We start from the raw sequence: 15,769 nt of genomic DNA on the forward strand, positions 1-15,769 counted from the left end.
GTCTCGTGTCGCTCCTGCACGGGCCAACAATTTCCGGGCAATGTTAATAAAGTTTTGCGTTTTCTTAATTCGTTAATTAGTTATTACGCGTAATATAATATTACCAGTTAGTATTTTACATGAAGCTCAGTGTTGTTAAAATATTGGACGTGTTTTTGTGATGAAGTAATGAATCTTGTGGTTCTGTGACAGATTGGCAGGAATATGCCTGGGAAATGTGACGTGTTACCATCTTGACATCTCGAAAACAGTAAATAAAGGTAATTCTAGGAAAGCGAATTGACGTCACGTAATTCCAAAAGTACTTTTAACATTGTTTTTTTATCAGCACCACTATATGCTTGGAAACTTATTGAAAATATTCAATACGATCTCTGTACATGTCACATAACCTCTAGGGACGTTGAATTTGATGTTTCACGCGAACTCGATTACGTCATTTTATTGCCACATAAAGGAAAATATTCCCTATGGAATGGTTTAAGTTTGATGACTATATAACCAATTCATCAGATTTTTATCTACGTTTCACCATGGATTTATTCCAGCCTTTTATACATCATTCTAGATCTACCAAATTTTCATATTCATGCCCAAGTTTTGGTTTCAATTGCCACTGTTTATACAAACGATAACAGTTTTTGTCAATTGAAATTATACATTTTTATATGCAATTTATAGTTATCTCGTTCAATGAGGGAAAACATAATGAAATTATCAAACATTTCAAAAATCTATATTTTTATACAAATAAACAGAGAATTTGGGTTTATTCAATAGTTGAGAAAAAAGCTTGATAAACAATGAATTAAGAAAGGCTTTGCAACTTCAGCTGCAGCCAGAACAGGTGTAACTAGAGTATCCAGGAATGTTGAATCTATGCGCGAGAATGCTAATGTAATTATACTTTACCTCAGTCGCCGATATATCCAATTAGTAACTAAGAATTGAGAACAGTGGGTGACATCGTGTCTAGCCACATCGTAGTAACTTTCACTGCCATTGATTTTATTGAATAATAATATTGTTTAAAAACATAGTCAGTTGTTAATTGTAACAACAGAGTGAGAATCTAAGTACATAATATGAAGTGGTTAGTTCTATTTTTATTTATCCAGTTTGCAATGTGGAGCGCTCCTGAAGAACCTCCTGATAACATGGAAGTTGCTGGGTCTTCCAAATCTGGAGGAGATCCTTCTTCCAATGTCAAAGAAATTTGTGAAGATAACAAAAGCCAGCTGGAGACTTTCAAAGACATCATGTTGAAGACCAAGAAAGACTTGAAGAAGAAAGAGGAGGAGTTGCAGGTAATGATGAAATTACAAATTGAGTTAACCCTTGAGGAAATTGTCAAATTCTTTTGATCTCCAATAAGGATACTTTATCTGAATGGGATAAATTCTAATAATAATTTTGTCATAATAATTTGAATAATTGATTTTTTTGAGAATAAATTACCATATAACTTATTATTGGTTTTCTAGGGATATGCAAGTAAATTATCGGAAATAAAATCCAGAAGTAAGCGATCTCGACGAAGCAGAGATGCAGGCTCTTCTTCCGTTGAAACGACCCCTAAGTCCAAAGATGATGTTGATATGGGAGGCTCGAAGGAAGATGCTGTCGATGACATCAGTCAAGCCAAAACTCCCAAAGCTAAATCGTCGCTGCTCCAACGAAAACTTGCAGAAAATCGCAAGATATTCGAACAACGCAGTAAAGAGATGACCGAAAGTAAACGAGCTGTTGAGGAGAAAGTTGAGGCCATCAGGCAACAAATGGATCAAACTGATCTATCAATTGCTGAATCACAAAAAGATCCATCCACTGTCACCCCTGTTAAGCCAGTTCTGATAACTTCACAGGTTTGCTTAACATTTTATTTGACACCTGATTTTTTTTTTCGAATTCTTACGGTTAATAAGATATGTGAAAATATCTAAACTCGCAATCATAAACTTTGAAAGTCTTCAGAATCTTATAGATACAAAATCGCCATGAGATTCATTTTTCCATTATAATATGAATATTTATTCCAATATGCAGCACTCATTAAAAAAACTACTAAAATAACCTTTCTACGTTTTTTTAGATTGTTGCGCCTTTGGACGTACAAGTAGCATTGTTTCCGGACACTGACAACAAAGTAGTCGAACTGAACAATCGAATATTGGAACTCGAAGCTTTGGTAATAGATTTACAGGATAATTTGAAAGAAAAAGATTCAGTTATCGAGTCGAAAACAAGAGCCGTTACTCTGATGTCCGCCGATCTATCGAAAAAAGGAAAAAGCACGTTGGACACGTTGGAAGATACAAAAGACGAGATGCGAACGATGCAGGAAAATTTTGTTCTCATCGAGTCTTCGTTACGAGTCAAGAACGAAAATCTCTTGGAACAACTCCAGGAAAGAAACGAACGAGTCACGCATTTAGAAGAAACAGTCAATAGGTCAAATGAGCTTCATTTTATAAATGCATACATGAATAATTTCCCACTTGTAAATATAACTCTGTGGAAGATGAATTTTTTATTTTTTATGAATGAGTTATAAGCTGTCAGTTTGTGTGAATACTTGATAAAAATTTAAATATGAAATGTGCACGTTTGGTCGAGCAGTTGAAAAATTAATGAATTCGTTCTTTACACAGGTACGAGCAAGAAATGGAGGAAAAACGTTTGGCGGAAAACGCAAGTGCAAGTTTGTCTCGTACGACTATTGACACGTTAGCCGATACGAAGAACGAAATGAGATCAATGCAAGAAAATTTCGTGCTGATTGAAACGTCCCTTCGAGAAAAAAATGATAATTTATTGCAACAATTGCAAGAAAAGGAAACAAAGTTGGCCGAAGCGATAGAAAAGATATACAAACTGGAATCCGGTGCTGGTATAACATCAGCTCCGGAAATTTCTGACTTGCAATACAAGATCGAGAGACTAGAGCGCAGTAATCTTGCACTTCAGGACGAGAAATTCGAGTTACAAAAGAGTATCGGTGAACTGCAGGAGAAAATAGTCAGCCGCGAATCATCGAATGGAAATGGTTTGATTATTGAGAAAGACAACAGGATAGCCGAACTCGAAACTCTTATCGATGAACTCAAAAATTCGAACCAACTTCTCGAAGAAGAATCTAAAGCTGAATTGCAAAAGCAAATTGATGAACTTGTCACAAGAAACGATGAGTTCAGGAGTAAAATCGACGACCTTGAACGACTAAACAACGATCTCGAAACTGAGAAAAACGAATTGAGAGCTAAAATACCCGACCACAGTGAATCTGCCAAGGAGGACGCTGTTGTTCAAAAACTTAAGAAGGAACTAGATGATTTGAATAAAAGTATGATCAAATTGAAAGCACAGCACAAGAGCAAGCTCAGAAACTTGCAAAAACAACTAGAGAACTTCAAAATGGTACGAAACTATTTCTACGAAGGATTGATTTTTAAAGATAAATTGTTGACGCTATATTTCTTTATCTCAACGCATATTTAATCCCATAGCTTTTCCAAATGTTTTCTTCCCTCTTCTATACAATATCAACATTAATTTTGAACGACAATTTCTATGACGATGTTTGAAAACTACGGTGACAAATTTTTTTTCATTCATTTCCGTTATTTAATAACTTTATCATTTCCGAGATAACTGTCAGCAAAAAAAATTTAGAACAGCATATTTCTATAGAGAACTGAGTACCGTAACATATGAAAATTTCTCAAAATTGCAGAGTGTAAAAAAATAAAAAATTCGAATGAATTGTTGACGTTCATTCGAAATTCATTCTGCATAATTTGTTGTGAATGAATTAAAAATTCATTCCGTATTCAGATGAAGATTCAAATGAAAATTCATCAATTAAGGGTTTCATAAATGTGCTTTGTTTCATTGTCACGCGGATTTGAAGGTGTCCGACACGAATGCCGAGCTAGTGAAATTAGGAAACCAAGTGGCGCTACTGGAGGAGGAGAAAGGTAACCTTCAGCTGAGTCTGGTAGACTTTGACGAGCTTAAAGGTAGGAACCAGGGCGGAATATTGTCGTGCCGTCGTTATCAATCGATTTATTTATATTATTCCAAAAAAAAAACAAATTATTGTTCAATTGTTTCGCATCGTAACTGGCTATCTCAGTTAAAATTTCATTTTATTTACATTTACCTAGCGTCACGGTGCAACAAAATATTTTTTAATATTTTTTTCACACATACGAGAACAACGTTCGGTTTTATTTTTAATTTTCTCTTTGTTTTCGGTCTGAAATTCTTTTGATTTTGGTCAAATTGTCTTGTACTTTTTGTTGATACGTTAAGGGCGTGAAAATAATGATAATAATATGCTTCATAATCCGCGGTCGATGGGATCCATAGTTTGATGCTTCCCTTGAGATATAATTATTTTATTTATTAATTTTTTTTATTTCGATTTTTGGTGATGGACTTTCCTACTGCATTCCGTTCCGTTTTAAAAATGCTACCATTGACTTTTTTTTATGTTCTCATCACATGTACATATTTTTTTTTTTATACATATTTTTTGTGTTTATTATTTTACTCAACGTTTAATAGTGACCTGTGGTACCTACTTTTTTACTTGTCAAAGGTTACTGCGCTCGATTTGTAGAAGTAATGGACGTAGGATATAATTTTAACGACAATCTTATCGTTGGTTTTTTTTTGGACGTTGACCAAAAATACGAACGTGAGATTGCGAGGAGGAAACAAATTTTTAGTTGTTTTCTTTAACGATTTGCATGCATATTTTACAGTGTCTTACAGATAAGTGATTATTTTTATTTATTCCGAAAGTGTTGTCAGGACAGTTCCGTTGTTATTTGGTTCGAGAGAGCTTTCGTTTTTAACAAGATGACTAACAAATATTAAGGGGACAATCGATTGCAATTCTATTGAGCTGGAATTAAGCTCGAGTTTAGCCATCGAAATGTAAGAAAATAAATCAAACTATAACGGATTATTTTATCTGACGTGAAACATTTTTTTCTTCACACAATTCCTACATTGAAATCAAATTTTGTTACGTAATTTAAAAATTTGTGGAAATCAGATTATTCGGTCCTGACAACAAATTCCTCTCTGAACGTAACAGTGTCAAATTTATCGGATACATTCACGAAATTTTTCAAGGTTTTAATAATATTTGCCTATCAACGAAGACATTAAAAATTAGTGACGATTGAAATCGGTCACATTGATTGAATTTTTTATCGAGCTTCCATCCTCTTGATGTTTGATTACTGTATGTGTGGATACCCCGTAATTAGGTACATTTGATTGGATGTTGATTGAAAGATTTATCTCGAAATAAAAAGTAGGAGAGAGGCCCCGTTGACGTTTCTTAATCGTTGAGGCTTTTCCTAAGTATGATTTCGACTAAAACACCAGAATTCTTAGGAGTTATTTTTTTTTTCGCTGGAGATATTGTCATCATCAGGAAAAGCCCCAAAAATTTGAAATTCCGTCGAGCTTTTCCCTTACTGCTTTACACGTGTTAGCATAGAAAAAGTACGAAGCACAAGATGCTTTTATAAAGTGGGAAAATGTCGTTTGTCAGTATCAATGAAATGGAAAACCACTTTTTCTCCATATTTCGATCAGAAGGATTACAATAATGAATTCATTTATCCTGGCTCATTTATTTGTGAATGAAGCGGTAAAAGAACTGAAATTACAGCACAAAAAATTTGTGCTATTTTTTCTGTTTTAATTATTACATGTTTTACATGAAAAATGTTGTTTCCATGGGTGAAAATTTGATTGATGCATTTGATTAAATGAAACGAACATTTTCTAGTTCTGCCGTTTTCAATAATTGAGTCTCAAGCTGAGTAAACTAAAAATTCCTAACATTACAGCTAATTTGCTAACAGTTTTGTACCTGGATGAATGTATTTAGCAAGTGAAATTGTTAGTTGAGTCGTTTGATGTAATAATTGTTAGGGAGAAATGTTTGTTATATCTTTCCAGGCTGGAAATTTGAAAATGCGCTCGTCAGCGGTTGGGCTGAGACTGTTTTTCACACGTCCATCAACACGTTCGTTTCTCAATGACCTTTTTCATTTTTATTCAAGTTCGTTCATCTGCGTGATGAAGAAGTGGATTTTTTATTTTTCATTAAAAAAAAAAAGTATTTTTGGAGTTTAAATCGTAGATTCGATGGGATTTGTAAAAATGAACATTTTTGACAAAATCGTCAGTAGCTTGACCGCTTACGAGTTGGATGATTTTCAAATGTGTGACGTGAGTTGTAATTATATTTGAATTACAAACGATCGATACTCGATCTTATCCAATGCAAGTTTGAGTATTTGCTTCAAATACTTGCTTTTTTGCTACTCTTTGTTCGTTCGTAAACTGAGTATAATTTTGTGTCACGTAAAACATTTCGATATTGAACGGTATGCACAGCTTCAGCCGGAGACTGGCAAGACCGCATTGCCGACCTAGAAAGTAGGGTCTCTGCACAAGCCAACGATATCCAAGCTCACGTCGAAGCCATTGCCATCTTAGAAAACCAAAAGCTAGATCTCATGCAAGGTAAAGTATTTTTTCTACAGTTTAATAGAAGTAGTAATGAAATTGTCATTTTCGTCATTTGTGTTAGCTATTCATTGAATTGAGTTATTCGAATGGTAAATACATCGGTGAAAATAAAGTTACACGCCCAATAGAGTGAATCTGTTCTAATTTCGTTTGTTTATGTTTCAAGATCTACACGCCGCGAAGCAAGAGATTTCAGCGCTGGAGGCTGAGAACGCAGAGTCGGAAAATCTCCGCGTCAGTGCGGAAATGAAAGTCGTTGATATGGAGGAACAGCTGGAATCTTTGCACAAAATGCACAACGAGAATGCGACGTTGACGCCGTCGGATGAAAAAACGAGCGAAGATTTGCTCGGAAAAATAGAAGCGCTGACACAGGAAAATCACGAGTTGGTGCAGAAAATCGCCAAGCTCGAAGAGAAGCCATCGTCCGATGCTGGTTCGACGGAATCGTTCGAAACTATCCACGAAGACCGAAACGAATTGACGAAGAAAATCGAAGCGTTGTCGGTAAGAAACGCTGAGCTGGAAGAAAAACTGTTGAAACTCGAAGAAGCAACACGTTCGAACGTTGGTTCGACCGAATCTTTCGAGACTATTAACGACACCGACAGATCAGAACTCGTGAAGAAAATTGATTTGTTGTCTCGTGAAAATAGCGATTTGGTCACGAGATTGAACAAATTCGAGGAAAAAGGTTCTTCGGACACAGGCTCAACAGAATCTTTCGAAAAAATTCCTGAACACGTCGACAGCTCCTCGAGAATTGATATTCTTACGAGAGAGAACAATGAACTTGTCATTAAACTCACTAAACTCGAAGAGAAAATGGACAATTTATCGGCTCGACAAATCGGAGAAACCTCTGAATTAATCCGCTCCGAAGACTCGGCGGTAAAAGATGGTCGATTAGAAAATCTCGTTCGTGAGAACAACGATTTGGTGATCGAACTCACCAAAGTACAGGAAAGATTGTCACGAGTATCCGAGGAAAAGGACGAGCTGCAGAAATTTGTAGACGCTAACCAACATCAGGAAACGAACATCGAACAGCTCAATTCTCAAATGAATTTATTGAGCGTCGAAAATGAAGATTTGCTCGTTAAACTGAGAGAAAAGAGCGCCGAGTTGAGTGAAAACGTTGAAAAGCTCACTGAAACGGAAAGAACGTGTCACAGGGATCGCGAAGAGGAAAATATCGCGAAATCGACAACAGAGGCGAAAATCGCAGCGCTCGAAACCGAGATCGACAATTGCCGTAAATTAATCGCCGAACAAACGGAATTGATCGACGAAATGAAGACCAAATTGACGGACAAAGAGACTGAATTGGAAGAGCGGATTAAGCGAATTGGCGAATACGAAGCAAGCGGGGTTTCCGCCGAAAATTTGCAACGCGAGTTGACCGAAAGTTTCGGAATCATTGAGGAATGGAAATTTAAATGCGAAACAATGGAAAGAAAAATGGAAATTTTAGAATCTGGCAAAATCGCGATCGAGGAAGGTTTGAAAATCTTGCAAGATGAAAATAAAATATTGGCCGAAGAAACGAAGAAAAAAGACGCGATTGCGGTTGCCTTGAAGGAGGAACTCGACCGGACGATCGCCAATTTCTCCAATCGCTTGGACGAAAATCAAGTCGCTGCCCTCAAACAGGAAGAAGAAATATCGAAACTTCAAGAACTTTTGCAAAACAAAGATAAAGAGTTGCATGAAAAATATACTCTGCTGCAAAACGAGATGATAAACATCGACAGTTTGCAGGAAGAGTTGAACGAGCGACGAATTCAGCTGCAAGAAAACGCTACGATAATTCTCACTTTGAATGAGGAGATTCAGAGTTTGAAAGCAGCAAAAATCGTGAACGAGGAACAACTTTCCGCAGCAAATGCAGAAATCGGCCTCCTGCGAGAAGAACTTTCGACGAAAGCTGCCAAGGAAGCGAACAACGAGCAACTTCTCGATGAAATCAAGAGAACGATGAACGATTATTTGAAGGAAAACGAAAATTTGCGAACGATGATAGAAAACTCGAACGCACAAATTGAACATTTGCGTGTCGAATTAGCCGCAAAGAACGACCAAGTTGCTCTACTCCAGAAGGAAAAACTCCACTCGGAAGATCAAATAAACGATTTAACCATTGCCAAAAACGCTCTCGAAATGAAAATTCAATCACTGCACAATAGTTTCGACGAAAACACAAAGTTTGCCGAAAATCTCAAAGTAGAATTGGGCGATGCTTACAGAATGATGGAATTGCTCAAAAACAAGCACACCGAAGACGTTGAAATGTTGAATCGCCGATTAGAGGATCTCATCGAAGATCTTAACGCGAAAACTTCCGAATGCGAAACTCTGCAGGCAGAGCTAACGGAAAAGCTGAAAATCGTGCAAGAACTTGAGTCGAGAAAATTGGAATTGGAAGTTTGTCGAGAACAATTGATCGAAAAAGAAATTCTCGTTGGACAAAATGTGACGGAAAGCGTGAAGATCGACCTGGAACGAAGAGTCAACGAGCTGGAGGAAAAGCTGTTAGAATCTGAAAATAACACGCAAACACAGCTGCAAAAGAGGAAAATTTTGGCCGCTAATTTGAAGAAGAAATCAGCCCAGTACGAAGAGCTTGAGGCTAAAGCTGCAGAACTCGAGGCCAAAGTTTCGGAGCTCGAGGAGAAAGCGACAAAGTACGAGTCCAAAGCGTCAGCTTTTGAGGCGAGAGCCATGGAGCTGGAGCCCATAGCCGCAGGACTCGAGGCCGAACTCGGTGACCTTAAGACAAAAGTCACAGAACTCGAGACTTACGTCGCGCACCTTGAACCGAAAGCCTCGACGTTCGAGGCGAAAGCAACGGAACTTGGGATTCAAGCTGCAGAATTCGAAGCCGAGGCGAGAGCACTTGGCATCAAACTCGCCGAATTTGAGGCAAAAGCCACGAATTCCGAGGCAAAAGTCACCGAACTTGAGATCCAAAATGCTGTGCTCGAAAAGAAAGCATCCAAATACGAGTTCGAAGTCAGTGAATTTCAGAGCAAAGCAACCAGTCTCGAGGCCCAAATTCAAGAGCTCGTATCTCAAATCACCAGGTTGGAGAACGAAGCCACAGAGCTCAAGGTCAAAGCAGCGGAATTCGAGACGAAAGCTGCAGAGAACGAGGCTAAAGCGGCGGAGTACGAGGAGAAGTGGATATCGGAGAAGGATGAAAAGGATGCATTGAACTTGAAGATTAAAGAAGACGAAGGTATTCTTTGCGAAAAGAACGACGTGATATTGGGTCTCGAGCAAGAGTTGAATTCCGTGCGTAGCGAAGCGTCAGAGTCTCTCAACAGAGCAGACAGTTTGTCAAGCGAGTTGGAAAATTCGTCAGAAAAGATAGCAGCTCTCATGTCCCAAGTGGAAGGAATGCTGGACGAGATGAAAGCTTTGCGTTTGGAAATGGATGCGCGTTCGTCTGAATTGGCGGAGGAGAGAGCAGCTAAAGAGAGTTTGATGGGAGAATACGAGAGGCAGCGTGAAGTTGCGCTCGCTGAGGAATCCCAGAGACAGCGAGTCCTCGAAGAAGCCAAAGAAAAGGCGAGAGAACTCGGGGTCCGGATGCAGGTCATGGAGTCGGAATACGTCGAGCATTTGAACTTGATCCAGACCCTGAGAACGGAAAATGGCATGTTGGCCTCGCAGCAAACGCAGATCAACGAAAGACTCGAGAACGCAGAAAAAGAAGCTTCAGAGAGCAAGATTCTGCTGGACCAATTGCAACGCGAAACAGAAATTCTCCGTCGAAACGAAGCTCCCGCGAAGGACGAACAAGCGAGAAACGACGAAAAGGAATCCTGCGATCACTGCGATCAATGCCACACGGTCGTTCAAGCTTTAGAAGCTAAATTACAAGAGCGTGACGCCGAGATCGAGAATCTCGACAACGAGCTCGCCAATTCGATCGGCAATTTCGTGCACATGAGGGAATCCCTGAGGGTGAGTGACCTCATGAATCAATCGACTTCGCGATCTCGCAACCACGAGGAATCCCGCGACAGCAATGATCTCGCTTTCCAATACAACGCTCTCATGGCTCGAAACGCTGAGCTCAGCGACAACTTGAACTACAAGATTCGCGAGAATGAAGAATTGAACGAAAAAATCGTCAGTCTCGAAGCACTCAATGCTGCTTTACGCGAAAGAACGGTCGCCGTCGAGGACGAACTCACCGGGTCCCATGATGCACCAAGAGTTGATCCTTCCAGCCAAGAAATTCGCGATAATTTGCAAACTTGCGATAACGAATTGAAAAATGCGAGAGCTGAAATTGAGGCCATGAAAAATCGCCATGACGAGATGCTCGGTGGGGCAAGATCGCAGATTCAACAGTTGGAATTATACAACGACGAACTGACACGAACTTGCAACGATTTGACCACATCCCGGAGTCGAGCTGAGGCTGAAATAACTTCGCTGCGAGAAGAGGCTGCTAGTTTCCAGCAAAGAATCCTCCAGCTGCAGGCTGACGTCGAAAAATACAAAGAAGAAAATTCTAAACTCGTCGAAGTCGACTCAAACAAGCGGGAACCTCGAGCCGCGAGCAGTTTCTTCGCTGAGGAAAAAGCGGATGCTCCAAAATTATTCGATGCGGAAAAGCTCTTCGGTCCGTCGCCAACCTCGAATGCGAACGAGCAGAGGGAACTCGCTGATCTTCGTAACGCCTTGACGACCAAAGACCTCGAAAATGCTGCCCTCTCGCAACAAGTTAAACAACTGGGCGAACAGATCGTTGCTCTCGAGTCAATCGTCCGAGAAACGAGCGCCCAAAATTCCCGAGAGTTGGAGACTGCGCTCAATAATTGTCAAACACTGCAAACCGAGTTAGCACAAGTTCAGCAATTGCTGGACGAGAGAAATCGACACATCGACTCATTGAATTTGGAGTTGAACAACGTCGGGGCACAACTCGCTGAGCAGTTTGGTCACAGAGGAAATAACGGGGTGATTGAAAGATTGAAAGCGGAGAATACGGAACTCGTTGGGAAGTTGGAACACTTGCAAATCGAAAATGCTCGCTCCGGGAAAACTCTCGATCTCATAATCTCTATCTTTAATGAAATTCCCAGGGAATTCGGGCCAGAACAACTCCAAGCTTTGTCCTACCTCAACGAAGTATCTCCGAGCATAAACGAGAGACTCGTGGAGATAAAACAATATTTTGATGCGACACTGAACGAAAGGAGCGAGCTGCTCACTGCCTTGGATAACTGCAAACAGCGGATTTCCACGTTGGAGGAAGAGCTCAAAAATTCCAATGATTCGACGAGAATTCAAGAACTGGAACAACGCGTGGACCAAATTAATCGCGAACGCGACATCAAGCAACTCCAAGTCAACGATCTCACTCGCTCTCTCGAGGAGATGCAAGAGTCGATGGAAAAAGCATCTTCCAACGAGGAAATACGTTTGAGAAATCTTCAAGCCTCGCTCGATCGAGCACTCAGCGAAAACGATCAGTTGAAAATGCAATTGGAAACTTCGTTACGAATGAGAGAAACAAAGGGACCCGGTGATAATGAAAAATCGCAGACCGTCGAGACGCTGGAGACATCTCAGGTTGATCAATCAACAATCAGCGATGAAGCAGAGCTACGAAAAGCTCAATCCTCGGAAGTCGAAGTTCCGATCGTTTCTGAAAGCGCTTGGGACGAAGAGGCGAAAATGGACGACGAAATGTGGTCGTGGAACGCCGAAGACGCTCGGCTGGCCGAAACTCACGGTCATCACTTTACTGGCGACACACTTTTACCGAGTCTCGAGAGACGATTGAACGCTAAAATAGCTGAGCTGGAGGATACGATCCGAGATCTTGAAACGGAGAAAGAAAAGCTCACGGAGGAGATAAAAACTACACAAGTTCGGAGTGGCAAGCTCGTGAAGAAGCTTAAAGAATTCAAAATTCAGAATGAAAGTCTTCAGCAGCAATTGAAGATCCAGAAAGCGAGTGTCTCGTTCGGCGATCTCGATACCGCGATCGAGGAAGAGTTGAAATTGCAAATAAATAAATTAGAAAGCGCCTTGAACGAGGCTAAAGAAGAAACGAGGAGGGCCAGTCTAGAACGCGATAATTTATTGAAGAGAATCGACGTCCTTGGAGCTGCGAATGAACGATTGGTCGAGATGAAAGAACGACAAGACATGGAAGTCCAAGTTTTGCAAATACGAGCAAAAGATTTGTCGAACAAATTAGAATCGATGGATTGGCAGTCCCGTGAAAGTCGTGACGAGTACAGCGAAGAAAATCGAACGCCTCAAGCTGTCCAAGTTCAAGAACAGGCGGAGACGAAGCTCGTGGAACCTCTGCAGAGCGCAGCTCCTCCCATTAAAACCGCTGATTGCCTCTGCGAAAAGTACAAAGCTGAGATTGACGAGTTGCGGGACGAAATTGAAGCTCTTGCAGCCGAGAACGAGCAGCTGCAAAAAGTACTTGAGGAACAAAAATCCACGCGATTAACTGGCGAGTCCAGACTCAATGATCGATTGAACGAGAGTGCCAAAGAAATCGAGGAATTGTCGAGACGCAATAGCCAGATTCAAAAGGAACTCGACGATACTCGAAACGATCATCAATCATTGATGAAGCTTCACGATCAAGAAGCGAAAAATTCTGAACAACAAATAACCGCCCTCAAACAAATCCACGATAAATTGAATTTTGAAATTGATCAAAAAACCGAAACTTCTAATCTGGAAATCACGAAAATGCGAGACCAACTTCAATCCATGAGTTCAGAGATGGAAAAACTTGAAGAAACTTTGCGAATTTCAACCGAGGAGAAGAACCGATTGATCGAAAGAACGAAAGCTCACGAAGAGACTGCCGAGAGATTGGCGAGTTTGGAAGGCTCGATGACAGAATTAAGCGGACTTTTGAATTCCCGTGTACAAGAAGTCGCTGAATTGAAACGTGAAATACAGAGGTTGAAGGCTGACCGGAAAGAGGCTCTCGTAACTTTCGAGGATCTGACACTGAATCACACGCGTGAAATGTCCATGAAGAACGAGGAAACGCATCGTTACGTTCTCGAGTGCGAGTCACGTTTGAACGAGCAAAATGTGGAGATCGCTGGATTGAAGGACGAGTTGGCCAAGGTCGAACATGAGAGATCGACGTGTTTCGGTAACGTAGAAAATATGAAACAGGAAATCGAACGTTTGAACAACGCGCTCGTCGAAAGTCGCTCACACCGCGAATCATTGCAGTCCGAACTCTCCGGCAAGGAGCAAGAACTCTTCCGAGAGGAAGATGAGGTTAGAAAGTACGCTTTGGAGGTCAACCGACTGAACGAAGTCATCGGACATTTGCAAAAGTCTTCAGCCGATACGATCGAAGAAGCGAACAGAAGATTTAGTGAAATAGAAGATCGAGAGGCGAGTCTGAAGCGAACGATAAACGAGTTGACGAGCAGAGAATCAGAAGCCGTTGCACAATTGTATCGCGAGATAAACGAGAAGAATAGTCAAGTCGCGAGCCTCCAGCAAACTGTTGTAAATCTAGAGCAGAAAATTCACGAAATTGTGACGACACATTCGAGAGAAACGATCGCAGAATCGAAGGAGAGTTCGACGGACGATTCGTCGAGCGTCAACGCGACGAGGGACGAAATTGAAAAGCTCCAAATAATCGTCGACGAGTTGAGGCACGAGTTGAGCAGCAAAAACGAGCAAATCGAGGATTACAAATACCAATTGAGCGAAAGTACTTATCCAGCAATAATCCAAGCTCTACAGGATCAGGTGAACATGCTGTACGATGAAAAAATGAAAGTCGAGCAAACTCTTGAAGCGACCTTACAAGAACTGGCTAGAGAGCGCCAAGCCAGAGAAGAATCTGCGACTCAGCCGCGATATCAGAGTAGACAATTGAATTCGATGATGGAGGATGAGTCCGAAGATAACACGAGAAGATTCTTCGAAGACCCTCAAAATATTAGGCTCCGTGATGCCGAAGACGAGATACAAGCTCTCAAGATGGAAATCGATGAAAGAATAGAACGATTCAAAGAGTTACACGACCGTTATGAGAACGCCGAGGTCGAAATAAACGACTTGAGGTTACAGCTTGCCTCGAAAGAGCATGAGATTTTGAAGATCCATCAGAAATTCGAGAATACCAGTAAAGAGTGCGAGCTACTCAAAAACGTTTTGAACAAAGAATTGCCGATGAGCGAACTTGAAAGCACCCGAACAGGCGATACTCCGTCATCGAATCAAGCTGCCTTGGAACGATCGTCCAACGAACTCGACATTGCTTTGTACATGCTTCATCAACGTGACGTACGCTGTGAAGAATTAACTCACGAACTTATGCAACTTCTCGAGGAACGTGATACCCTCCAATTGAGACTTTCAAATGCAATTAGGGTCAACGAAGAATTGCGTAGAGTTTTACCGAACGAGGCCAGATCGAGCGATCCCAACCACGATATCGGCGACGTTGAACCAATCGTCGAAAAACCCTCGCCATCCAAATCCGTTGGACCCGTCGAAATCGCCAAAGAAGCGATCGATACACCCAACGAAGAGAAAATTGCACTCGCCCAAAAGTACGTATCCCAGATTTCAATTAATCCGTTTTGTAACTTTTTCCTTTTTCATTCAATCTTCTGATATTATTGCTCAAAGTATTAAATCCAATATTTCGCATCATATCCGCCACGCTCTTTCCCTGTGTGTTTTCCCCATTAAAATTCCAATAAAAGCTGAGCTTTGACACTCTCATATTCATTACACATGTCCCTCTCTCTCCGAAGCAATTCCATGGAGTTTCCACCGAAAAAATTGATGAAACTTGACGATCGTACCTGGTTCCCTTCTACATTTGTGGGCCCCAATAATCCAAGCGCTTTAGAGAATTTGGAAGCAGTAGCAAAAAAGTGCGCGATATTTTTCATTCATCTTTGTACTTGAAATTTCATGGTAGTTACAAATATAAAGCAAGAAGCTCGTTATAAAGCACCTGTAAAAAGCTAGACATGTTCCTTGTAGGTTGTCGCAGTTGCATAACACGGGACACAGAAGGGACGTTCGTCTTTTGGACGATCGTGATATGAGGCATAATCAGCAAATGTCTTTGCTAGCCCATCGTGATGTATTGAACACCCTGCCACCGGAAGCTGCTGCAAGATTGGTCAATGCCAATTACACTCTCTGTACGTAAAATGAGCTAGTCAAT

General features: G+C 40.7%; 1 protein-coding gene across 6 annotated transcripts in view; it reads left to right on the plus strand.

The window, feature by feature from the left end:
• Positions 1–15,769, plus strand: part of LOC122405769 (protein lava lamp-like) — an 18,110-nt gene continuing 2,341 nt past the window's right edge. The window contains exons 1-11 of one of the 6 annotated variants that reach the window (XM_043410717.1): positions 1–106; positions 193–260; positions 1,119–1,307; positions 1,485–1,865; positions 2,093–2,451; positions 2,652–3,417; positions 3,911–4,019; positions 6,427–6,555; positions 6,728–15,140; positions 15,348–15,470; positions 15,583–15,746. In XM_043410717.1, the coding sequence (XP_043266652.1) occupies positions 1,125–1,307; positions 1,485–1,865; positions 2,093–2,451; positions 2,652–3,417; positions 3,911–4,019; positions 6,427–6,555; positions 6,728–15,140; positions 15,348–15,470; positions 15,583–15,746 (10,627 nt within the window). In that variant the 5' untranslated portion in view covers positions 1–106; positions 193–260; positions 1,119–1,124. Of the gene's footprint in view, positions 261–1,070; positions 1,308–1,484; positions 1,866–2,092; positions 2,452–2,651; positions 3,418–3,910; positions 4,020–6,426; positions 6,556–6,727; positions 15,141–15,347; positions 15,471–15,582; positions 15,747–15,769 lie in introns of those variants that run through there. The other 5 variants (XM_043410716.1, XM_043410718.1, XM_043410715.1 and 2 more) reach the window with 5 other exon arrangements.

This window comes from Venturia canescens, chromosome 2, assembly GCF_019457755.1.
Source record: "Venturia canescens isolate UGA chromosome 2, ASM1945775v1, whole genome shotgun sequence".
In the NCBI taxonomy this organism is placed as follows: Eukaryota; Metazoa; Arthropoda; class Insecta; order Hymenoptera; family Ichneumonidae; genus Venturia; species Venturia canescens.